This window comes from Lepus europaeus, chromosome 3 (genome assembly GCF_033115175.1).
Source record: "Lepus europaeus isolate LE1 chromosome 3, mLepTim1.pri, whole genome shotgun sequence".
NCBI lineage: Eukaryota > Metazoa > Chordata > Mammalia > Lagomorpha > Leporidae > Lepus > Lepus europaeus.
In genome coordinates this window covers 143,337,110-143,363,929 of record NC_084829.1, presented here as the reverse complement: position 1 = coordinate 143,363,929, position 26,820 = coordinate 143,337,110, and the positions used below count along the sequence as shown (strand labels likewise).

General features: G+C 41.7%; 1 protein-coding gene across 4 annotated transcripts in view; it reads left to right on the top strand.

The window, feature by feature from the left end:
• The window catches only part of HIVEP2 (HIVEP zinc finger 2), a 224,519-nt gene extending 200,196 nt beyond the window's left edge, over positions 1 to 24,323 (top strand). For all 4 annotated transcript variants that reach the window (XM_062186857.1, XM_062186855.1, XM_062186858.1 and 1 more), the window contains 6 exons: positions 385 to 5,963; positions 6,824 to 6,978; positions 10,748 to 10,923; positions 14,105 to 14,206; positions 14,979 to 15,874; positions 21,888 to 24,323. In XM_062186857.1, the coding sequence (XP_062042841.1) occupies positions 774 to 5,963; positions 6,824 to 6,978; positions 10,748 to 10,923; positions 14,105 to 14,206; positions 14,979 to 15,874; positions 21,888 to 22,712 (7,344 nt within the window). In that variant the 5' untranslated portion in view covers positions 385 to 773 and the 3' untranslated portion in view covers positions 22,713 to 24,323. The remainder of the gene's footprint in view (positions 1 to 384; positions 5,964 to 6,823; positions 6,979 to 10,747; positions 10,924 to 14,104; positions 14,207 to 14,978; positions 15,875 to 21,887) is intronic.
• Positions 24,324 to 26,820: the final 2,497 nt, after the last annotated feature.

Below are 26,820 nucleotides of genomic sequence, written 5' to 3'. Positions count from 1 at the left end.
AGATGTGTACTTAACATGTAAGTCAAAACTGGGATAAGAATGATGTTAATCTTGTTAATCAAGGCTTTAAACATACTATGAATACATAAATAATAATTATATGTGAAGCTTTCTTGCATCTAGTTTTCTATCTAAAACTATGGAATATTTAATAGGATGACCACATTTCCAATTTCAAAGAGATTTATACTTATGACTTAATGCTGAATTTGAAATTAATATCCTTTAATTGTGAAATTAATGCAATAGCTATAGAAAGAATGCTTTGGAGTAAAAAAAAAAAAACAAAAAACTATCCGATTCCAGGTTGGCTGTTTAGGATTGATTTGGATTTCTCATTTGATAACTGCTGTAATTATATTTTTGTGTTTTCTTTTCTTGTAGGTCATTTTGTCTTAATGAAACTGGTGATTGAACTTTGCTGTAGTTGATGGGCAAAATTTCTCCTAGACTATCCATCATCCCAATTTCGTTTTAGTAGAAAATATTCGAATGCCATAAGATATCTTTATATATTTGCACTTAACCTTTGGATGGACATTTCTACAATGGAGAGAACTGTGTTATAGCCCTGGTCCAAGGACATCACCATCTAATGCCCACTGACTACAGCGTGGGCATAGAAGTTTCCAAAGAGAAGGAGCAATCACTGAATTTGCAGATATTCTGGAACATGGAAGCAGCCAAGCTTTAAAAAAAGCACAGCTTTGGAGACACTCCATGAGTCTGCACGGCTTTCAAGCGATCTAGCACTTAAGACCTTGCATCACAAAATGGACACTGGGGACACAGCTCTAGGACAAAACGCTACCTCAAGGTCTGGAGAAACTGATAAAGCATCAGGTAGATGGAGACAGGAACCATCAGCTGTTATTAAGATGAGCACTTTCGGCAGTCAAGAAGGCCAGCGGCAACCACAAATAGACCCTGAGCAAATTGGAAACACAGCATCAGCACAACTGTTTGGTTCTGGGAAGCTAGCCTCAGCTGGAGAAGGGGTGCAGCAAGTCGCAGAGAAGCAGTACCCGCCGCCCCGCCCCAGTCCTTACGCATGCCAACATTCACTCTCTTTCCCGCAGCACTCGTTGCCACAGGGGGTCCTGCACAGCAACAAGCCCCATCAGAGCCTCGAAGGCCCTCCGTGGCTCTTCCCTGGCCCTTTGCCATCTGTCGCCTCCGAGGACTTATTTCCCTTTCCTATCCATGGCCACAGTGGTGGTTATCCTAGAAAAAAGCTTTCAAGTCTGAACCCTGCTTATAGCCAATACTCCCAGAAAAGTATCGAACAGGCAGAAGATGCTCACAAGAAAGAGCACAAACCCAAAAAGCCCGGCAAATACATTTGCCCTTACTGCAGCAGGGCGTGTGCCAAACCAAGCGTACTGAAAAAACACATCAGGTCCCATACTGGGGAGAGGCCATATCCATGTATACCTTGTGGTTTCTCTTTCAAGACAAAGAGCAATTTGTACAAGCACAGGAAGTCACATGCCCATGCAATTAAGGCAGGATTAGTACCTTTCACAGAGTCAGCTGTATCTAAATTGGACCTGGAGGCTGGTTTTATTGATGTAGAAGCAGAAATACATTCAGATGGTGAACAGAGTACAGACACAGATGAGGAGAGTTCTTTGTTTGCAGAGGCTTCTGACAAAATGAGCCCCGGCCCACCCATCCCGCTGGACATCGCCAGCAGGGGCGGCTATCATGGGTCCTTGGAGGAATCGTTGGGAGGTCCAATGAAGGTGCCGATTTTGATTATCCCCAAAAGTGGGATCTCTCTACCGAGTGAGAGCTCTCAGTATATTGGCTCTGATACACTTGCAAATCCGTCCTTAAATACGAAGGCTGATGACTCTCACACAGTAAAACAGAAACTTGCACTAAGACTGTCGGAGAAAAAAGGACATGATTCTGAGCCCTCTCTCAACCTTCTGAGCCCGCACAGTAAAGGAAGCACTGATTCTGGTTACTTTTCTCGCTCAGAAAGTGCAGAGCAGCAAATAAGCCCCCCCAACACAAACGCAAAGTCTTACGAAGAAATCATCTTTGGAAAATACTGTCGGCTTAGCCCGAGAAATGCACTCAGCGTTACACCCCCGAGTCAGGAGCGTGCCAGCATGGGCAGGAAGGGCCTGATGGAACCATTACCTCATGTCAACACCAGGTTAGACATCCAGGTGTTTGAGGATCCCGTCTCACAGCTGATCCCCAGCAAGGGAGACGTTGACCCCAGTCAGTCGAGTGTGCTGAAATCCGCTAAGTTCAACAGTGAGTCCAGACAGCCCCAGACGATTCCATCATCTGTCAGGAATGAAGGAAAGCTTTACCCGGGACATTTCCAAGGCAGCAACCCAGTTCTCTTAGAAGCTCCTGTAGACGCTTCACCCCTGATTAGAAGCAATTCAATGCCAACTTCTTCCGCAACTAATTTAAGTATTCCTCCTTCTTTGAGAGGGAGCCATTCCTTTGATGAAAGGATGGCGGGCTCTGACGACGTGTTCTATCCTGGCACCGTGGGCATCCCCCCTCAGCGCATGTTAAGGCGACAAGCAGCGTTTGAGTTGCCTTCAGTACAGGAAGGGCACGTGGAGGTGGAACACCATGGCGGCAGGATGTCCAAGAGCGTCACTGGCTCATCCTTGAAGGAAAAGAAATTGGCTCCTGGGGATAGGGTTGGGTATGACTATGATGTCTGCCGGAAACTCTACAAGAAGTGGGAAGACTCGGAGACACCAAAGCAAAGTTACAGGGACATTTCCAGCTTAGGTTCTTTAAAACACGGCGGAGAATACTTCATGGATCCCGTGGTGCCACTGCAGGGTGTGCCAACCATGTTTGGGACCACGTGTGAAAATAGAAAACGCCGGAAAGAGAAGAGTGTGGGAGATGAAGAGGACACCCCCATGATTTGTAGCAGTGTTGTGAGCACTCCTGTGGCCATGATGACTTCAGATTATGACCCCAAATTGCAGATGCAGGAAGGAGTAAGAAGTGGATTTGCCCTGGCCGGGCACGAGAACCCTTGCCATGGTCACCCTGAGCGTTTTGACCTGTGTCGGCCCCAGCTGCAGTCTGGAAGTCCATCTCTTGGGTCAGAAGAATCACCGTCAGCCACAGATTCAGACAAGGTGTCAGACGTAGGGGGCAGGAAACCCCCTGGAAATGTGATTTCTGTGATCCAGCACACAAATTCCCTGAGCCGACCCAATTCATTCGAAAGGTCCGAGTCGGCCGAGCTGGTGGCTTCCGCACAGGATAAAGCCCCTTCACCTTCTGAGACTGGTGACAGCGAGGTTTCTGAAGCTCCCGTGAGTCCAGAGTGGGCTGCGGCCGGAGACGGTGCAGACGGCGCGGGGAAGCCTTCGCCGGTCCCGCAGGTGCAGCAGCAGTCCTACCACGCGCAGCCCAGGTTGGTCCGCCAGCACAACATTCAGGTTCCAGAGATTCGAGTGACGGAGGAGCCCGACAAACCTGAGAAGGAGAAAGAAGCCCAGAGTAAAGAGCCAGAGAAGCCTGTGGAGGAATTCCAGTGGCCCCAGAGGAGCGAGACCCTCTCCCAGCTCCCCGCTGAGAAGCTGCCACCCAAAAAGAAGCGTTTGCGACTCGCAGACATGGAGCACTCCTCAGGGGAGTCCAGCTTCGAATCCACAGGCACAGGCCTCTCTCGCAGTCCCAGCCAAGAAAGCAACCTGTCCCACAGCTCCAGTTTCTCGATGTCTTTCGAAAGAGAAGAAACCGTGAAGCTCACGGCGCCTCCTAAGCAGGATGAGTTCGGGAAGCATTCGGAGTTTCTGACCGTCCCTGCCGGTTCCTACTCGCTGTCTGTTCCAGGCCACCACCACCAAAAGGAAATGCGGCGCTGCTCATCAGAGCAGATGCCTTGTCCTCACCCAGCGGAGGTCCCAGAAATTCGCAGCAAATCGTTCGATTATGGGAATCTGTCCCACGCTCCTGTGGCCGGAGCCCCGGCCTCGGTGTTGTCGCCGTCCCGGGAGAGAAAGAAATGCTTTCTGGTGCGCCAGGCCTCCTTCAGCGGCTCCCCAGAAATCGCCCAGGGCGAGAGCGGCGTGGACCCCAGCGTGAAGCAGGAACAGATGGAGCAGCTGCAGGCCGGCCTCAGGGCCACCTGGCACCATGGCCCGTCCTCTGGGCTCCCTCCTCTTCCAGGGGATGACCCAGGAAAGCAGGTGGTGGCTCCTTGTGCCCAGTTGAGCTCCGGGCCACTCCACCTGGCCCAGCAGCAGATCATGCACATGGACAGTCAGGAATCTTTGAGAAATTCTCTGATACAACCAATATCCTATATGACAAGCAAGCACTTACCTGAGCAGCCTCCCTTATTTCCACATCAAGAGACTATTCCATTTTCTCCCATCCAGAATGCCTTATTTCAGTTTCAGTATCCCACCGTGTGTATGGTTCATTTACCTGCTCAGCAGCCTCCCTGGTGGCAGGCACATTTCCCACCTCCGTTTGCCCCACACCCTCAGAAGAGCTACAGCAAGCCCTCTTTCCAGACAGAAATTCATTCTAGCTATCCCCTAGAGCACGTCGCGGAGCACACGGGAAAGAAATCTGCTGATTATACACCCACAAAAGAGCAAACTTACCCGTGTTATTCGGGAACATCAGGGCTACACTCAAAGAACCTCCCCCCAAAATTTCCACCGGACCCAAGCGGTAAGTCAACTGAAACTCCCTCTGAGCAGGTTCTTCAAGAAGATTTTGCCTCAGCAAATGCTGGGCCTTTGCAATCCTTACCGGGAACGGTGGTGCCCGTTCGGATCCAGACACACGTTCCGTCCTATGGAAGTGTCATGTACACAAGCATTTCTCAGATACTTGGACAGAACAGTCCTGCCATTGTCATATGCAAGGTCGATGAGAATATGACTCAAAGAACACTGGTAACCAATGCAGCCATGCAAGGAATAGGTTTTAACATTGCCCAGGTGCTGGGGCAGCATGCAAGCTTGGAAAAATACCCGATTTGGAAAGTACCTCAGACCTTACCCCTTGGCTTGGAATCCTCCATCCCCTTATGTTTACCGTCCACCTCAGACAGCGCTGCCACCCTTGGAGGTAGCAAGCGAATGCTTTCTCCAGCCAGCAGCTTGGAGCTCTTCATGGAAACCAAGCAGCAGAAAAGGGTCAAAGAAGAAAAGATGTATGGACAGATCGTGGAGGAACTGAGTGCCGTGGAGCTAACCAACTCAGACATCAAAAAGGACCTCTCCCGCCCCCAGAAACCCCAGCTGGTTCGACAAGGATGTGCTTCTGAGCCAAAGGATGGCTTGCAGTCGGGGTCATCTTCCTTCTCCTCCCTGTCGCCCTCCTCGTCTCAAGACCATCCAGCTGTCAGTGCACCCTCCAGGGAGCCATTCCCACCTAGCAGGGAGATGCTTCCGGGTTCCAGGGCAGCCCCTGCGGGGCGTAAGTGCAGTGGACCTTCAGATAGCAGAGAGTCCTCCGATGAGTTAGATATTGATGAGACAGCATCGGACATGAGCATGAGCCCTCAGGGCTCGTCCTTGCCCGCAGGAGATGGTCAGCAGGAAGAGGAGGGCAAGGGCTCGAAGCTGCCCATTGGCATGCTGGTCCACATGGCCTCTGGTCCCAGTGGCAACATGGCCAACTCCACTCTTCTTTTCACGGACGTGGCAGATTTCCAGCAGATTCTTCAGTTCCCCAGTCTGCGGACAACAACTACTGTGAGCTGGTGCTTCTTGAATTATACAAAACCCAACTTTGTGCAACAGGCCACCTTCAAATCCTCAGTTTATGCTTCATGGTGCATTAGTTCCTGTAACCCAAACCCATCGGGATTGAACACCAAGACCACTCTGGCTCTTCTGAGGTCCAAGCAAAAAATCACCACAGAAATTTACACCCTGGCTGCCATGCATCGGCCAGGAACGGGCAAGCTGACATCATCAAGTGCTTGGAAACAGTTTTCTCAGGTAATCAATGCTGTTTGGGAAAGTACTTTGTGTTGTATTGATGATTGCCAAACAGACTACACAGTGAGGGCTCTAAGGTCTGGGTTGGAGGAGTCTTCATCATCTCTGGCCTCCCCCAGGGATGGGAGAAGCCCCCAAAACTCCCAAGTATGTCCTTCATTCAGGTGCCGTGAAATTCTCCCACTGAGATTGATGCTTGTAGGTTCTTCACCCTCTGACCTTGCACATCTGCTTTCTTTTGGTGCAAGGAATTTAGGGGACTGTTGAGATGGGGGTGTGGAACAGGGTGAATGCTGAAAGGAAAGGTCAAGTGGTGGGCAGAATTGAGCTTGGCAAATGCCAGAAATTGACATGGCCTCGTTGACAGGACTTCCCACTGAAATTGGTTCCTGTGTCTCTCCTTCAAAACTTTCTTTTCCACGTTGGTGGCCATTGCTGTATGAACAACCAATGCCTTATATGTATAATTAGAAAATATATTAATAAGGGCATTTTAGAATTTAATAATTAATAACAAATAACAAAAATATATTTTAAATTATGTCAGTTACCATTTCTCTTTAATAATTTTGAGACTACTTCCTAATTAGTAGAGATTTTTTAAAAATTTCTACTTCAAAATACAGAATGTATTTTTAAGTCTTTATTACCATTGCATGGAGTGAACATTTTTAAGCAAAATGCTAATAAGTTTATTCAGTGGAAACAGTCATTCTTCTCAGTGTCTGTTACTTTACATAAGCAGCCCATGGCCTATTAGCATGGAGTTCTGGTAGATTTTCAACATGGAAGCATGGGGTATGGGCGCTGCTGTTTCTTAGAGAACGCATGGGAAATGATTCTCTCTTTTTGTCCTACAGATGAAACCTGATACAACCTTTTTATTTGGCAGCAAACTAGAAAGGAAACTAGTGGGAAGTATCTTAAAGGAAAGAGGGAAAGGAGATATGCATGGAGATAAGGATATTGGATCCAAACAAACTGAGCCAATCCGAATTAAAATCTTTGAAGGAGGGTAAGGAAACCTAAGTGCAAATGTAATAGGGTCACTTGTGTCAGAGTACATTGTCCTGACATGGACAGAGTAGTGTCTACTCCAGTGAATTCTTTTCTCGTCGCACTTTAGTCTGCCTGATAGTAGGTATTGAGTTTGTCCCTTTGCTTTTGGGACTTCCTTTTAATGAAAATGTCCCCAATATGAACAGTTTGTGCCTCTGCCTTAAATTTTCACACCTCTGACTTAATATGGACCCTACTAAATTGGCATACTGTTGCTACTATCCAAGTTTGTTCATTCTTTGATATTTTAGTGAGCATTTGTGTTACTAATGGACGCATTTTTATTCTATGCTTGTAAAAATGAAATTGTACATAATCCTAGAAACTAGTTAATATGTTGGTTTTCTTTTATTATTACTTAAACTGTATACATGACTGGAATTCTGCCAGTTCCATCAGTGTCTTCTTTTTGTTTCAGGATCCAAGTCAGGATATTGTAGCATATTGAGTTATCCTATCTCCCCAGTGTCTGATCTATAATAGTTTTTCTGTATTTGGGAATTTCTTTTTAAATGTTGACTTCGGAGCCATTTAAACTCAATTAGTAAGAATAAATGGTTTTATTATACAAACAGTGAAGAAATTACATATGTATTTAATAACTAGTTTTAGATTTTGATAGAAGTGTCTCTAAATCCAGTCACAAGAAAGGAACATTCCAGATTTGTGCTTTTAAATTAAAAAAAAAAGTTATTATATGCTAACCATATTCTGGGATTTATGATGTAACTATCCTATCGCTACAAAAGATCTATAATTATCATATTTTCATAAACATGAATTTATTACAATTATATATGAATGAAAAGTACTGCAACTTGTTTGACTATGAAATGTTGAATGGTGAAATGAAATACTGATTTCTCACACAGTTTTACCAGTTTGGAGATTATTATAGTTTGTTCTCCCTTAGATTTTGCCACCTTCAATGTCTAGTGATTTTCCCTTAAACCACAGTTATGTGTAATCATCAATCTTTTGATATCCATCATCTTTTAACATAAATGAGAGAAATATAGATTGTGCCTGTCCTCAGAGACCGAGAGGTCCCTGTGCTGGGTCAATACTTACATATTCAGCAGCCTTCCTCATTGTGGTACCCCTGTTCCACTAGATTAGTGAGATCTCCACAGTCACTGTTAATGGGGAGCCCATCTCCACTAATGAAGCACACAGTGAAAAAGCACACATGAACATTTTAGTGCTGTGTTTTGATGATGCAAAAAACTGAATGCCCAAATTTCATGTCCCACTGCTTTCATCTCCCTGTGCTATAGGCTATGTCCTGATCATTTCTTTATCTGTGACTTAGTTTTTTTTTTTTAAGACATTTATTTATTTATATATTTGAAAGGCAGAGTTACAGAGAGGCAGAAGCAGAAAGAAAGAAAGAAAGGTCTTCCACCCAGTGGTTCGCTCCACAAATGGCCACAATTCCTAGAGCTGGGCCAATCTGAGCCAGGATCCTAGAACTTCTTCTTGGTCTCCCTCATGGGTGCAAGGAGGGTTTGGGCCATCTTCTGCTGTTTTCCCAAAACACGTTAGCAGGGAGCTGGATCAGAAGTGGAGCAGCCGGGACTAAAACCAGCGGCGCCCATATGGAATGCTGGCACTGCAGATGGCAGCTTTTCCTGTTACACCACAGCGCCGGCTCCTTTGATCCAGTTTTTGTTTGATGGTGAATAGGTGACCATTGCACTCTGTTACCACCTCTTGTTTAGGCCATTGCAAAACAAAAGTGATAACTTAAAAAAAAAAAAAGTGTTACCAAACACATTTTTTAGTGTGTATATTCCTTGTATTATCTAATTGATGCACTTAGGAATTCAGTTAAATATATTTTAAAATTATTTTTAAAAATTCATTAACTGTCCTACCAAATAGATTCATGGATCTGTCAACTATTATATTTTATCTGTACAAGTTTTTTTACTATGCAATTAACATGTGATATAGAACTTTTCTGTATTTTCATTCTGGAAGCAAGTTAACAGCTAAGATATTGAAATACAATTATATTCTCTGGGAATAAAATGTATTTCCTATCAGTTGTGATGATGGGCTACAGTAAGCTTGAAGAATCCTACCCTAGGATGGGAAGTTTTACTATTCTCTTAAAACTGTGTATATGGAACGCATGACATTTGTTCCCTTTATATAAATAAAAAAGAAAAAACAGAAAAAGCTTTCTATAAAATTGTTTTACTCTACATCCCTTAAGCAATTCCATCTAGTTAAGAGGCAGAGTAGTAAAATTGGAAAGTGGAAGATATTTTGCATCTGTAGGTTCTTTTCTGTTTTATTACAAAAGACAATGTGAGACAAAAGCTACAGTTCCAACTAATTTTAAAGAACAAGTTGGAATTGAATTCCTTGTTAAGGGGAGGAAATTTAAGGCAGCACAAGGCTTGTAAAATATATTTGTATTTTTGACTCCTCTTAACTCTCACTTGGATTGATATTGACCAAAAAATAGATAGTGTTAAGAGTTGCTATTTAAATATATGAATGGATTTTTCTTCCTTAAATACACCTTCAGTAGATTGGATCATTAAAACTGAATTTGCTTTTATTCCTATATGTAGATTAACTAGGACAAAATAGGGGCATTTGCAATGCTGTTAGAGTGTTTTAAAAAATTGTGATTGTAGTGCCTGTAGTGAATCTACAGTGAATTAGGGCCTTTTGCATGTCAGCTTACCTCTGGAAGTTATCAAAAGGTCCCTCTGCCCCTGAAAAGAATATTTTCATATGACATTAGAGCTGTAATGCTAGCCTCCTTGTGATTTGAAATAATGCTATTCACTGAATAATTTAGTAGAATGTTAGTGTATAATATGCCATGTTTCATTGTATTCTAGACAAAATGGAATGGTTGAGCATTGGGTAGGCTTCTTACCTTGGTTATCAAAGGAAATACCTAAGACTTTGTTCTTCTAACCAAGGTGATTAATCTAGATGACCTCAGATATCCTTTCAACCATCTCTATCAAATCCTTCTGGAAACAAATGCAAATTTGATTAAAAATAGAATCTCTAGTTCTCATTATGTAACGGTACCTTTAAGAAGCCTTTTGAAATTTAGATTCCACATTAGTACAGATCCATGCATGGCTTTGGGAAGAGCAGATCAAATCTGCAGACAACAGTTGGTGAGCTGAGCTCAGCCTGTTTAAACCAGAAATTTCTGAGACAGTCCCGTGCCAGGATTTTAAAAATAGAGTAGAAACTTGCGATGAAGAATTCTATTATCAGTTATGCTTAATATAGCACTTGTAGAAGGCTATGTGTTTTGTACGTGCACATCTTAGATCCTGCCCTGCAAACAAAGGATACAGGAGGATTTGAATATGTTGGTATGCTTTTTGGATGTTGCTTAATTGAAGGCTCTGTTAGGATTCACAAGTAATAAGGTGCAGATCTTTGGGGCTTATGTAAGCCCATTTGAACATCTCTACTCTAAGTCCATAAATTTACACTTAATAGCAGAGCCAATTCTATTCTGAATTCCATGTAGAATTACATTCAGTTTACTGTGCCAAATCTATTATCTGGTTCTCTCAGGCATTTACTGCATAAATTTCAAGACTTCATAAAAGTAAGCTTGAATAATTATTTGTAGACGACCCTCATAAAAATTTGCCATGCAGATGATCAGCTTTTGGTTTGATATATAACACACTAAGAGTATTTGAAAACACACTGGACTCTTGTTTTAAAAACAGGTATAAATCAAATGAAGATTATGTATATGTCAGAGGACGTGGACGTGGAAAGTATATTTGTGAAGAATGTGGGATTCGCTGCAAGAAGCCAAGCATGCTCAAAAAACACATCCGCACTCATACTGATGTTCGGCCTTACGTATGCAAGTTATGCAATTTTGCCTTCAAAACGAAAGGTACAAGTCTGATGTTTCTGGAGAGAAGTACTTTTTTTTTATGGCTACTTGGAATTCTGAATACTATTTTGCAACTAACTTTGATCAGCAACAAGATGGTTTTGTTTGTGAAAATAAGACTCCATGCAATAAATGTATTTTCTCCCTCATGACCAAAGGATGTATCTGAGACTGTGAGGCTCCTTTTATGACTTAATTAAGAGCTATAGACTTAGATCCAGGCCAGTTGTCTCCAAAGGAAGTGGCTAAGAATTGCCTGGATAGCTATTACTTCATGTTGGAAATGTTATGTGGTCTAGATAATATTTGTACCGGTACTGAAACACTGCAGGGAAACCAAACAGGCAGTGGTATTAGAAGAGCAAGGCAGCAGCTGGGAAGAAATGTGCCCATGGTCAGTTTCAAGATTATAAATAATGTAGAAATCCACAGGCTCCCAGGTGGGCCCCTCCATCCACAGTTGCATTAATTATGCATTGAAATTTGATAGCTTTTGTTCCATGTATTTATCAGCACGGAGACAATTTCTTACTCTCAGGCCACAACTGTTAATCTCATAGAACTAGGATTTGCCTTCAAATGATATTCTGTCATTCCATTAAAAATCTGTTTGTAACAGGTAGATTTATACAAAACTATTTACTCAACAAAGCTGCTTCATTTGTACTTTTGTGATTTTGTAAGTCACGAAAATGTTCATAGGCCCATTGTTCTCAGAATACAAATAGTAGTGAAGTAGAGGTTGTTTGACTTCTGTACAAGACTGTTTCACGTTAGATCTAATGAATTCTGCAGACACAGTCCTTCACCAACCTCACGTCGTTTCCCTTGTTTTCACTTTAACTTTGCATACCATTTAATCTGCTCTGATACTCATCAAAAAAAAGTAGCAAATAAAATAACTCTTGATAGGAAAAAATATATACCCGTTTTCTCTTGCAGCCAGAAGTCCTAAATTGTTACACTGATTCCTAAGAAGTGTAACTTATGTCCTTTCCTTTTCACATCTAGGTTCTTCTTTGTTTTTTTTTTTTTGTTTTGTTTTGTTTTTTTTTAAAGTATCAGTGTTACAGGTGTGCTTCATTTGATGCCAAGACTGGAGAGAGTGTTCATTTGCATTTCAAAATAAATAAGGTCCTTTAACTACCATGGACCTTTTCACAATCAAGCCTTTTGTCTATACCCTTACCAAGAGATTCCTAGGAGATAAGAAAATACAAACTTTGATTTTAGGGAATACTGCAGATTTCCTAGTCCTTATAAATGATATAGCTTCACTTGGTATAATGTGTTTGCCTTGGGTATAGATTTGTGAAAACCAGATGAAGACATGACACATTTCTAGCTATTTTTAAAAATCAGGTTCAGTCTGCTCTGAACCATGATGCTGGGGGTTTAGCAGGAAATAATTTGTCCTTGGTCATTAGTTGAGTTTCCTTGTGTGTACCCTTTGGGTATATGCAAATGTCTCAGGATTTTTTTTTTTAAAGATTTATTTTATTTATTTGAAAGACAGAGTTACAGAGAGGATCTTAAAATGAGCCAAATATTCTAGAAACCCCAACAGTTTTTACCTTCAGCTACAATGGCCTTGCTACTTTGGCCTTCTTGACCTAATCCTTTACTTCAGAAACTCTTGCTTTAAACCAACCAGTGCAGGGTGGGCTTGTTTCACATCCCTATTTCTAGCTGCAAACCTTCTCTAAAGTTGTTAGCCCGCAGCCTGACCACTTCTTTGCAATGGGTGGAGACAAAAACACAGAAGAAACAAATATTAAAACCTAAATAAGCAAATCATCTTGGTAGTTAGCATCCATGAGCATACATAGGCACAGCATACTTGCACCTTGGCAGAAGCAAATGATTTCCATTAACTTATAGATAAATGTAATTAATGTATCGATGCAAGAATTTTTGACATATGTATAAAATTTTTGAACTCTAAAAATTTCACATAATATTTTGATAAATAAGAATCATGGCATATTGGTAATATTTCTGCGTTTGGAGTTATCAAAATAGCACATAAAATTCATAAGTATAACAAGTAGCATGTAAATAATCAAGTGATATAAGTAAAATAATAAGCAACAGTGCCCCAGTTTAGACTTCTGGTTCCTGTAAGACGTTAACCATGAGATAAACATTTTTACAAGGGGGACAAAGTTTCCACCTTGTCAGGGAGCCTACTTAAACAAACAGAGCACCTGTGGTATGCTGTGAAAGCATCATCAAAGGGCACAGAAGGTAATAGGGACAGTTTTACAGAAAGGAATGGAAAGTCTCCTTAGAACTGAATTTGTTCCTGGATCTTTTAGGAGAAGTTATATGGCATAGAATTTTATGTATGTTCCTGTTGTAGACCCTGGATCCAGAGTGATCACATCACTGTTTTTAAATTTTCTCACATTCCATATGGTAATTATACAAATCTACAGATACACACACATATGTATACATATAATCATATATATCATCAGTATTACTATGACATATTTGATATGAAGCCTTTCTTGTTCTTAGAATGATGACTCTCAAGATAAATAAAAGGCAGATATTGCTGCTCCAGTATTTTATAACTTGTTGACATAAAAGTTTTCTAACATGTGCCAGACAAATATGTGCTACATACTGGGAATAATATTCTCAAAGCTAGTTACTGAGTTTCTTATATGGGTCTTTGAATTCACTTACAAGGTTGACCCTCACATTAGCTTATATATTTTTTTCCCTCTGACCAGTGCAGATGCTTGGAGGTTAATGTATCTATCAATTCCTAAAAGATTGGGGTCCAATGGATGTGTTGAGAATGTTGCATTGGGAAATTTCTCAATAGTGTGTGACCCAGCCTGTGTTGCCTTGTTTATGGAGAGTTGCAGAAGGCCAGCCCTTCAAGTAGATTAAATCCTTTCTGAGGGAAAAAAAAAAAGTCTGGGATACTGAGTCTTTCTGCTCCGGAAAAGACATAACACTGGGTTGGAATAAAGAAAACCTGAAATTGGGCTGAAGCACTCAAAGATTTATATCTTCAGAAACCAAATTGTTCTTGTTACGGTTAGAACAAGTAGTGGTGGATAGAAACAAATCTATGTCACTCCAAATTAATTCATTTCGTGTTGAATTTTGAATCAATCTTTACATTTTAGGAATCAAATGTTCCCTTTTGGGCTGTGTTTTCTAGGAAACCTAACAAAGCATATGAAATCGAAGGCACACATGAAAAAATGCCTGGAGTTGGGAGTCTCAATGACATCTGTGGAAGATACAGAAACTGAGGAAGCAGGTATACCGCAATTTAGTTGACTGGCCTCCTCCCCATGCACATTGGATGGAGCCTTGTGGCTGGGGTGATAAACTTTCATGTTTTTAAAAAGCTGATCACAGCTCATTTTCTTAAATACTAAACATGGAAAGTAAATTTGAAGCCTTGAATTGCTTGAAACCTGATAAGGAAAAATAAACGCATTTCAGTTGTGACTATGGCCAGGGTAGAGGTTGGGGAAGGCCTTGCTATGAAAATACTTCTGTCTCTAACTGAAAAAAATACAGTTGTATTTGCTTTATGAAAGTGATTTAAGGTTTATGAAACTTATTTGGAAGTCTGAAGCATATTTTAATGGATAAGTAGGAAACCTAGTTGGAAAAAATATCCATCATTAACTACATACAGTATATAACCCAAGAGTGGGCCAGCCCTCCCGAGATGCACCACTTGTACATAAGCTTGTACCTGAACCTGGAGAGAGATGAGTTGTTGCAGCATTATTGACATTATCCATACCCATTTGTTAGGGTTTTCTATGAGTGGGATGGTGTCTGATGTGGAAGGTTCTCCTCTGGAGTCCTTATGGTAGGGTGAGGATGAAACCAAATGGGTTCATAAAAGGTCAGAATTAATGCAGGGTCAAGTAAGTACCCTGCAAGATTTGTAGGAGCTCAGAGGCATAACAAGGCTGAAGGCTTGGGAAAAGCTTTTGGAAAGAGATAAGACCTATCCGGGCTCCTAACCCTGACAGGTGGATCTTAATTTCATTATCTTTATTCGATTGTTTCAGAAAATATGGAGGATTTGCACAAGGCAGCTGAGAAGCATAGCATGTCCAGCATTTCAACTGATCATCAGTTCTCAGATGCTGAGGAATCAGATGGTGAGGATGGAGATGATAATGATGATGATGATGAAGATGATGATGACTTTGATGACCAAGGAGATTTGACTCCAAAAACGAGATCAAGAAGCACTAGTCCTCAGCCTCCGAGATTCTCCTCCTTGCCTGTGAATGTTGGTGCCGTGGCCCATGGAGTTCCTTCAGATAATTCCCTGGGGCATTCTTCATTGATCAGTTATTTGGTTACTTTGCCAAGTATTCAGGTGACTCAGCTTATGACACCCAGTGACTCATGTGAAGATACTCAGATGACAGAATACCAGAGGCTGTTTCAGAGCAAAAGTACAGACTCGGAACCAGAGAAGGACAGGTTAGACATCCCTAGTGGTATGGACGAGGAGGGCATGCTGTCCTCAGAGCCAAGCTCCTCCCCGAGGGACTTCTCACCCTCAAGTCGCCATTCCTCACCAGGATATGACTCGTCGCCCTGTCGAGATAATTCACCAAAGAGGTATCTGATACCCAAAGGAGATTTATCACCTAGGAGACATTTATCCCCGAGGAGAGAGCTGTCACCCATGAGACATCTTTCACCAAGAAAAGAAGCTGCATTGAGAAGAGAGATGTCCCAGAGAGATATTTCACCAAGAAGGCATTTGTCCCCAAGGAGGCCAGTGTCTCCTGGGAAAGACATCACGGCAAGAAGAGACCTGTCTCCTAGAAGAGAGAGGAGATACCTGACTACCATAAGAGCACCATCTCCCAGAAGGGCTTTATACCATAACCCGCCATTGTCCTTGGGGCAGTATTTGCAAGCAGAGCCAATTGTACTGGGGCCTCCTGTAAGTATAATTCACTTTCTCTTTCTCATACATGAGTCAAAGCATATTGGAGCCTTATGATACCACACTAGTAAGTGATGTATTATAACCTGGGTATCTCTCATGAGGAGGAGTGAACTTCACTAGTGAAAATAGCAGGAAGACGTTTTTATTTCGTGCTATTGTCAGTAATACAGTTGTTGCAGTACTCCTAACGTAGAGTTTCATGACAGCTGGGAATAGATGAGGATATCCTAAGACCTGCAGAGCTTAACTAATGATAGACATGAGCTAGAACCTCTATGTGAATAAAAAGAGGGGAAGCCTTTGGAATGGCTTGACTGCACATACAGACACCCATCATGACATTTAGGTGTCAATTACAGATACTCTGCACCAGGTAGGGTTCGGACCCAGTTGTTAGCCTTGACTTTCCAAAAACTTGTATATGCTTTACCTTGCTCCATGGTAAGTGGACATGTGAAACTCTTCAGGGAACAGGAGAGGAGGGAATGATACTTGTAGTGTTCATAAATCAAGGGTACAGACATATCTGCTTTTCTTGCCATTGTCACCACTCCACGCATTTGTTGAGTGAGAGCATGGGCCCAAGAGGATGAGGAGTTGGAAGAGCTAAAAGAGAATGAACAAGGGGATTTCTACAGCTTGCTTTCCTTGTAAATTAAGATAACAGCAGTAGTGATTGTGGATTGCACTTGAGCGGTAGGTTTAATGCAAATCCAGTCCTGCTTCATTCCACGCACACAATAGATTGTGATGTCTCAATTTGTGTAGGATTTTAAAAAGTGGATAAAAAAGGCACTTAGTATAGACAGGAGAGCTTTATCGTTGGAGACTGTTGGTTTCCAATGAGTTTTTGTTTCCCATCTCTCCTTGTTGCACTGTCTTTGCTCTGGGTTTCTGTCCTGTGCATCAGTGAAAGGAAGTACTGCCAGCTCCCAGCTCTGTCTTTTCCCTGCAGCTCCCTCCCTCTTGTCACCTTCCTCTGCCCTTAGTCATAGGCTTAGGTTATCACCTTTAAACTGTAAGGTAGCTCACTGCTGAATCCCCCTCCTTTCCTCCCTCTAAACCCTCTTTCCCCTGCCTTCTTCCCCACTCCCTTTCTACAAGCATGGTACCAACTTTATCCTTATGATGCTCATCCTGCAGAAATGTACCTAGCACATCAGGATGTAATCTATTTGCCAAGATAATAAATTAGCAAGCTAAGAGAAAGAGGCACATTTCCATAGGTTTGTGTCTTGGCAGAAGTTGAAAGGAGGGGCTCTTCTGAAGTTTGTGCCATCACAGAATAAATAGAGAGCAGTAAATCCCTTTGACTGCAGGATCCTGAACCCTCACATTCAGGGTCAAATACTTGCCCTGGTGCTGGCAAGCTCTGTTAGTGGGGTCTTTCCACCCTCGCTGCTGCTCCTTTTCCAGCACTGGCCAGTTAGATTGAGTGTGGCCTTTCCTTTAGTGTAAACACACTGGGGAAAAATAATTAGAGCAACCCACAGTCAAATTACACAAAAGAAATTAAGGAGTGGACTAGAAGAATGCATCTAATTTTTGTATATATGCCCAGAAAACTGTTGCTGGAAAATCTGTTTCTTAGTCCCTGAGTTTATACCAGGTTTTTGTATTGTTGTTGTTGTTTTTTTTTTTTTTTGGGGGGGGGGCGTGTTTGTTATGTTTTTGTTAATTCCAGCTCACCTGTATATTTAAAAGAATTGTTAAACTTTACCTTTGATGACATCTTTGGTTTGTTACTCAGTTTAATCCTCTTTGGAGAATATATAGCCTATGTGCTATTTTCGTGATGTGAGAGATAGACAGGGGAATCCTCTATGGAAAGGGAACATCGGGTCCCAGGCACTTCCCATGGTGAATGCTGTCATTTAGAGGGTCATGCCTGTCATTTAGAGGGTCAGAGGATGATTTTCAGCTTTCTGTGATATGTGAGAGTCTTGTGATCAGAGCAAAATGTAAGTAATAATGCTGTGAGAGATATTTCTCCTGGTTATTCTATGAGATGAAGGCTTTGTCTTCTCTGAATAATATATGAAGTTATAAAAACTGGAATAATGCTAAGGAATCCTTTTGATATAAATTCTAGTAGCAATACCTTGTCTCTTTGCTTACTATCAACAGAGGGCCCACAGGACAGTGACTGTGGTGTGAAAAGTCCTTGTAGCCCAGTGTGACATACGTTCTGGCTCAGGCTGGAATGAAAGACCCAGGGAACAGGTCTGGAGGGAGACAAAATGCAGTCACTAAGATTCCTACCACCTTTCTCTTTCTTCCCTAATGCCCTGTAGTTTGTTTTGATTTTTAGATAGAATAGAAAGGTAAGAGTCCTTTATTCATTCACCCAGTAAATAATTTTGAGGTCCTACTACATATGGTTCAAGGAAGAAGATGAAATAATGTTATGATTTCTGGCCTTACCTATTTTTAATTTGAGGGATAGAAAGAGAGACAGAGCTCTCCTGTGCTGATTCACTCCCCAAATACCTGCAATGATTGAGGCTAAGCTGAGGTCAAAGCTAGGGTCTAGGACTCAATCCAAGAGGCTCTCACATCAGTGGCAGGAGCCTAATTTTCTTGGGCCATCACCACTGCCTCTCAGGTTCTGCATTTGTAGTAAGCTGAAGTTAGGAGCCAGAGCCAGGGCTCAAACCCAGGAACTCTGATGTGTGACAAAGACCTCTTCACTGCATTGGCTCAGCATTGGCTTCCAAGGACTCTGTTGACACCCTGTTGGGAATATTAAGAGGGAATTTCAAAAAGTTCATGAAAAATAACATTGAAAGATGAATTTATTTTGGTGTCAAAGTTCAGAAATTTACATTAGACACTTTTTAAGATTTTTTAAAAACCTTCATATGCATGGATTTCAAAGGTTTTTTTTTTGAACCCAAATAAACATCTTTCAATTCCATTTTTCATAAACTTTTTGAAAGCTTTCTGTCTGGTACATGGGATACATACATACATGGGTCTGTATGTGGGCATGTATGTATGTATGTATCTGTATATATGTATATACTTATAATCCATACTTTTTCCATGCAGCATTTTTCTGATTGAGCTTTAAGTAAAAGTCAAAGTAGAGAAAATTTATTTCAAGTTCATTTGGAAGGTAAACAAGAGGTAACTAGGGGGAGAGAGCTTGTGTGGGAATGATGAGGGGAATCTGGGGCCATGAAAGTGAGGATGTGGCGGAAGCTCGGCTTACACATTTATCTCTGTGATTGTTAGGGTGGCATTTCTGACCAACACAGTTCTGAACCGGACACTGTTATTAGGAGCACAAAGAAAACATGATTGGGTTGAAAGCATGATGGATCTGTTCTAGTTTTAGAGGACAATTTGTCATCCCCTTTGTCACATGGAGTCAGGGGTCTCAAGTGGCTTTACAGAGTGGCATGTCTCTCCTATTGGCTCCTGTGTCCCCATCTCCAGTCCCCCATAGACTCCATGATGGTTACGTGCATGCCACTACAGAACAGCAACCAAAAGTTAAATGGAAAAATAATACATTTTCCTCTAAGCTTTGAATCTTTGATAACTGTGATTAAAAGTACATTTTTTGGCTACTTTCCAAGATTTTTGTAGTATTTACAGTTCCTCCATCTTAACTGATGTTTGATGAAGATGTGCTTTTTTCTAAACCAGAGCCAATGTAAGGCAGATTTTGTGTATGTGCAACATTTAAATGGTTCTTACTCATACCATAAAAGTCCCACCTTTCCTAGTGCTTACGAGGTCCTGGTGATGGTAGAATTGATGATTACACCATTACATTTGTTTCTACCTTGAAAAAAAGTGTTGTGGCTGGCGTTGTGTCACTGCCTATGACACCAGCATCCCCTGTGGGTTCTAGCTGAAGTTCTGGCTGCTCCACTTCTGATCCAGCTCCCTGCTAACAGCCTGGGAAAGCAGCAGAAGATGGCCCAAGTGTTGGGGCCCTTGTACCCACCTGAGAGACCTGGATGAAGCTCCTGGCTCCTGGCTTCAGACTGGCACAGCCCAGCCTTTGTAACCTTCTGGGGAGTGAACCAGTGGGTAGAAGATCTCTCTATCTTTCCATCTCCCTCTTTCCTGAGGTGTAGCTCAGGGCAGGGTAAGGGCCAACCACAGCCCAAAGTACAGAGATAATGCATAGCTTATAGTTTCTGTGCTAGTCTCACAGTCTTAAATAGAACTGGCTGAATCCTAAATGGCACAGAGCATACCTTGAGTTAAGTGAAACATCGAACTGAATTAGAACACTTTTTGTCTCACTCCTATATTAGTACCATGCTTGGCAAGTTTTATCCATTTTATTTTAAGTTCTCAAAAAAAAAAAAAGAAAGTTGGGCCTTTTAGATGGCAGTTCATTAAACAAATGAATCATAGTCATTAAAACCTGATAAGCTCACAATCTAAGTGGTATTTCATTACACAAATAACTATAGAAAACAAATTCTTTGTTTTCAGGGCTGGTTGGGGCCTGAGACTGTGAAATCTGGAATTTTTATCCTAAATTTTAAGTATACTTAATTCATTAATTGCCAGGAAGAAATTTCAGTGGAAATACCAGCATAAACAGACAAAAAGACACAGTCATGTCATCTTTGGTTCCTGGCTATGTGGCTGAATGAGAGTGGTTAATTGTTTGAAATACTAAATGTCCACTATCCCTCTGGTGGGTGATTTCCTTCTAAAACCCACCATTGGTGTTAAGATTTAGATCACTTTGATTTGTGATCTAATGAAGAAATTGATCTTCTGCAGTGAACATCTCTTGAGCTTAGAGCCATGATGTACACTTTGAAGGAGATAGTTTCTGGATCCTCATCATCATTTTGTCATCGTTCTGTGAAAAACTTTGTAAAAAAGCTATTTTCAGACTTACCACTCTGGTTATACTCATCAATTCTTAGAAAGAAAAAAAATCTACCCAGTATGTAGACAGATGGTAATCTTTGTATTTCCTATTGAATTAAAAAAATCTATTATTAGTGTGTGTTAGTGGTTTTTGTTCAATAAACTTTTCCTGGTACTTCTCTTTTTTCTTTCCATTCCCTCTTATGACAAAAACAGAGCTGAAATATGCCTCTGTACCTAGTAGGAAACACGCAGAATGCTTTGTCACTCTGCTGTTTAAAAACAAAAACGAAAGGACTGACACTGTGGTGCAGCGCTTGTGAGACCAGCATCCCATATCACAGAGCTTGTTAGAGTCCCTGCTGCTCCACTTCCAGTCCAGCTTCCTGATAATGCACCTGGGGAGGCAGTGGAAGATGGCCCAAGTACTTGGACCCCTGCCATCCATGCGAGAGATGTGGATAGAGTTCTGGGCTCCTGACTTCAGCCTGGCCCAGCCATGGCTGATACAGTCATTTGGGGAGTGAATCAGTGGCTGGAAGATCTCTCTCTCCCTTTCTCCCTTTCTTGCTGATGCTCTGCCTTTCAGATAAATAAACAAATCTTTCCTAAAGAGACAAAAGTAACTCTTCATGGTTCAGTGCCTGTATTTAAGAATTATGAAAGACAACTGAGAAAATCTCTTGTTTTGAAAAATGAACACTTAAAATAATTTTTAAAAATTTTACTTGAGAGACAGACAGTGAAAGAGACAGAGAAAGAGCCAGACACAGAGAGCTCCCATCCACTGCTTCCCTCATCACATGCCCACACATTCTGGGACTGGCAGACCCTGGGATCTGGGAACTCAATCCAGGTCTCCTATGGGAATGGCAGGACCACAACTTCCTGAGCCATCACTACTGCCTTCCAGGATGTGCATTAGCAAGAACCTGGGGTCAGGAGCCAGAGGTGAATATTGGGTCTAGGTACTCTTGCATGGGATGTAGGCATCTGAACTGGCAACTTAACTGCCAGGCCCACACTTGTCCTGAAAAATGAAAACTTGATGGAGAGCAAGTAGCAAATCTTTGCTTGGTAGTGAATGAGTGAAATAGCAGGGCCTAAGGATGAATAGTAGTGAGGTCTGAACTTGGTGTCTCTCTTGTCTCCCATGCAGAATCTAAGAAGAGGATTACCTCAGGTTCCTTACTTCAGTCTCTATGGAGACCAAGAAGGTGCTTATGAACATCAAGGCTCCAGCCTTTTCCCTGAGGGTCCTAATGACTATGTCTTCAGTCATCTTCCACTTCACTCTCAGCAACAAGTGCGAGCTCCTATCCCCATGGTGCCAGTTGGTGGGATCCAAATGGTTCACTCCATGCCGCCGGCCCTTTCCGGTTTACATCCTCCACCCACATTGCCTCTGCCAGTGGAGGGCTCTGAGGAAAAGAGAGCAGCTCTAGGGGAGACCTTCTTGAAGGATCCCTATGTGCTTTCCAAAGGGCATGAGAAGCGAGCGCCTCACGTGTTACAGTCGTCTGGTCTACCAAGCACTCCCTCCTCTCCTCGTCTACTGATGAAACAGAGCACTTCAGAAGACAGCCTGAATGCCACAGAGAGGGAACAAGAGGAGAATATACAGACTTGCACAAAAGCCATTGCCTCTCTCCGGATTGCCACAGAAGAGGCAGCTCTGCTTGGGGCAGATCAGCCAGCACGGGTGCAGGAGCCCCTCCAAAAACCCTCAGAAAGTGCACACGTTAGCATTAGACACTTTAGTGGACCTGAGCCAGGTCAGCCCTGTACCTCAGCTCCGCACCCTGACTTGCATGATGGTGAAAAGGACACTTTTGGGACATCACAGACTGCATTAGCTCACTCCACATTTTACGGCAAGAGTTGTGTGGATGAGAAACAGTCGGACTTCCACAGCAGTAAGGGGTTGTCTTCAAGCACAGAGGAGGGAAAAGAACCTTCATCAGAGAAAAGCCCACTTCATTGATCTGAGATGCATGGAAACTTTCATTTCCACCTTTTCCCATTTTTTTGTTTATGTTTTTCTAGAGATAGAGGTAATCAACTTTATAGCATGCCTGTCCTAAGTTACAGTAGTTTGCTATTATATATACTTTTGTTATATCAAAAGAATTAGGTAAATTAAGAAGTCATCATGAGCCTGACCAAAACAAAATTTGAAATTAACCTATTGGGTCTGGTACTTTTAAAATTGTACAGATGTCTGTGCCTTTTCTTTACTTTGCTTATATTCTTATAAGCATTTTTTAGCAGTAATTTGTACATATTTTAGAATTTGTGTATCTGCTTTGTAATAAATGTAATTTCTTTCCTTTTTTGGACACTTGGATCTAAATGATGTAAAGCAAAACAGCATCAATATATATGTGAGGTTGCACTAAAACATATTTTTATATGATTAAAACTGAACAGCTTTTATGTACAGCTCTGATTCTGTAATACTAATATTTATTTACTTTGTTTCATAAATTGTACATTTTTTCTTAATGTTGTGGATTGCTTTTCTATGTGAAGCATGGGATTTACTGTTGCGTAACTAGAACAAAAATGTACATTGTAAACAAGATATTTAAACTAGAGTATCTTATTCTGCACTTATGCATTAGTTAAAAAAAAAGATAAAGGGTGTATCAGTCAGTTCTTAACTCTTGTAAATTTTTTTGTCTCTTGTTTGCTGGATTGACCATAACTTAAGTGCTGATTGTGATTTTAAACTGATAGTACCGTAAAGCATTAAAGTAAACAACGTGCTATTGTGAGTTTTTTCAAAGCTTTATAAATCAGTTATAAATAATATTAAAAGTATTTGGTCTTATGTGAACATGTTGATCTATATACTCATCTAAAAATATGGGAAAACATTCCACCCCATGTAAATATGTACAAGTGCATCACTGGTACAATTTTATGTAACTCATTTGGACACTAGGTTGCCACAGACCTATGCTAGGGTGTCTTTAAAAATTAAAGTGACAAAGCACATGGGACTGTGTAGAGCTTGGTTATCGGCCGGCCCGGTGGCTTGGCCGGCAGTGCTGGGCGCTGCCGGTGGAGGAGACCTGGGCTTAGAAGGCTCCTTGGTTCTTGCTGCACAGGATGGTGACTGGAACCAAGTCTCCACAGAGGGGTCGTGCGTGGACTGAGGGTTGGGTGTGGAAGCAGAGAAGGGGGATGGAGATCTGCTCCCTAGCTCTTCCTGACAGCCCATCCACAAGGGAACAGGGTTAACATCAGCGCTGGGGGTGTCACCTTCTCCTTCTGAACAAGGGAAGTGTGTCACACTCCTGGCTATCTCAGGGGGAACTTGGAAAAGAAGCTTTCCAGGGAGAAGAACTCGTGGGAGGATGATGACGTTTGTAACACTCCGGATGGCTGTTGGTTGGTGTTGAAAGCGGGAAGAGCCTTTGTAGGTCCAGAAGAGCAGAGAGGGAGGGGGACAAGAGCATGTGCACACGCACACACACACAATCTGGGTTATCTTTGTGCTATATGGTGGATTCTAATTCTGTGAAACCAAGTTTGTATATTGAATTACATTAAGGAGTGTTCTTTAAAAAGAGAAATAAATATACAGTTACATGCTTGAGGTGTTCAGTCTTTATGTGTTGCCTTGCATTCTAGTTTCCCAGTTTGGTTTCTAAAGAAATTCTGATGGTACCAACATCCGCTCTGTGCTATTAATGGTTCTGCCCATCTTGAGGTGTGCCTTAAATATGAATGCGTGGAACAAGTGAGATGACAGGCAGTGGTTTTCTTAGATCACTTGACTGGAGCAAAGAGTAGGCATTGGAGAGTGAGCTCTTGAAATGGATTCACTCAGACCTAAGCTGGGGTAGCCTGCACTGAGTGATGAATGAAGAAAATCATCATTTTCCTTTCTGCCTCTCTCTCTCTCTCTCTCTCTCTCTCTCTCACACACACACACACACACACACACACACACACAAACCTGAAATTTCACTGGGAAAACTGCTGCTTCATTTTGCTCAAGATACAAAAGTAAAAAAAATATGATAAATATCCACAAATCACTTTTTTTTTTCATTACAAAGAACAGAACCTCTTAAATAATAAAGGCAGAAGCTCATGAAAGGTCAAAATCTATCAATATTTTCCATGTCACTGTAAAAATCTTAAGTTGGTGCATTTATGTCTTACCTGTTTTATGAGGCACATTGTCTTTTTGAATTGTATTTTATAATGGTGAACTAAAAGTCAACCCAGATACCCAACAGAATATCTATGTCTTACTGGAGAGAATCCTTGAGACTTTTTGATTATGTAGGATGGATTTGTATGCCTTATTCCTCATTGATAGGAGTGTGTGTGTGTGTGATTCCAGGCCAAATCAAATCTTCTTCCTCCTATATCTAATCCATCACTTATATATTCATTCATTCAGAAAATGGTTGAATGTCTGCCGTGAATAGGGTACAATGATGGGCAGTTAGGAAGAAAAGGAGATGCCCTTTGCCATCAAGCAGCCCAGATACATAAGAGAGACATAAAAGTGAGTCAATCTGCATAATGTGTTAGTGCCAAAATAATTGTACACTTGGTGTGTTTTATATTCACAATAGAGTGATCATCCTTTTCAGGATGGGAAAGGGGGGCTTCACAACAAAGGTGGCCTTGGAATAGATCCATAGAAACATACACTGACTAATTCATCCAACATAAATTCTCTCACCTACCTTGGGATACTTTTGTGTGCTATGTGTTGCATGACTGCACAAACCAGCAAAGTGCTTGCCTTCATGGAATTACAATCTACTGGGAGAGCGGTACAAAAATAGGAAGAGAAGTGCATGTTAGATGATTCAGAATGTGTGAAGCAGAAAGTGGGTAAAAAGGAGGATGTGACTGACTCCCTGGGTATGTGGCAGGGTGGTGTACAGTGTAGCTAGTTCCCAGGTTGGCCTTTAGGCCAGCTTCCTAATCCAATTTATAGATTTGGCCCTGTAGGCAATGGGAAGACAAAGGAGGATTGAAGCAAGAAAGGCCTTGCTATTGCTGTTGTTTTAATATTATTATTTAGGAAAAAAAAAAAAAACTTCAGCAGCAATGAAGATAATGGGTTTGAAGGAGAGAGAATGGGACCAGGGAAAAATGTTGGGAGAATATAAAGTGACACCATTTCCATGGAAATAAAGGCATCAGTAATCCAAGTTGTTGATGGAGATCTGAAGAAAAGGGACAGTTTTGCCCAACAAGGAGGAATTGGTAATATTCTAGACTGCTATGGTGTGCGAAACAGAAATGGAGGAGTTAAAAATGATGAGCTTTTAATTTGGGCACTGAGAAGAGGGCTATGTCTTTAATCACAATGAAAGTGGTATGCAAAGGTGCAGACAATGACACAAGCTCCCTTAAGCAGCTCAGAAGGAGGAGTTTAACCTCAAACAAGAAAGTCTGGGGACTGGTTTGTCAACAATTGTTATCGTGGCTGTGAGTGTGGAAATGGATGAATTCCTCAGCATTCAGAGGGAACAAAGGGGTCTGAGTTCTCCCAATGGTGGGCACTGGGCACGGAGCATGAGAGCCAGCAAAGAGGCACTGCAGATGACAGCGCGTCCTGTATGATGAGCCCGAATGATGCATCCTTTTGCGATATTTTTGAAAACTTGATTTTCTTAAGTTCTCTGAGATAATTTCTGGAAAGCAAAACTAAGAACATTTTTGAGGAGAAAAAAAGAAAAGCCAAATCTATTTTTGAAATTAACTATGGTATTTCCTTAATAACGTAATGACAATTGTGTTATTAAGCAATTAATTAGAAATTATTAAAGAAGCCTGTCATTTACAAATGTCTTTTCCAAAGCCTAAGGCTTGGAAAAGTTAGGTGACTATTTTAAGGAGAAATAGGTGGTTCATTTCACAACCAAGGCTAACACCAAGATCTCTCAACTTTATGTCCGGATTTGCTTGAAGGACAGTGATGAGTTATGCTTTCCCTTACTCTATATGTATGGTAAATTAGAGTTGGCCATGAGGTAATACTGAAAAACAGAAGAAATGGCAAAAATTATTTTATTTGGCATTAAAAATTGCCTTAAAATGAACGAGGAAAGGAT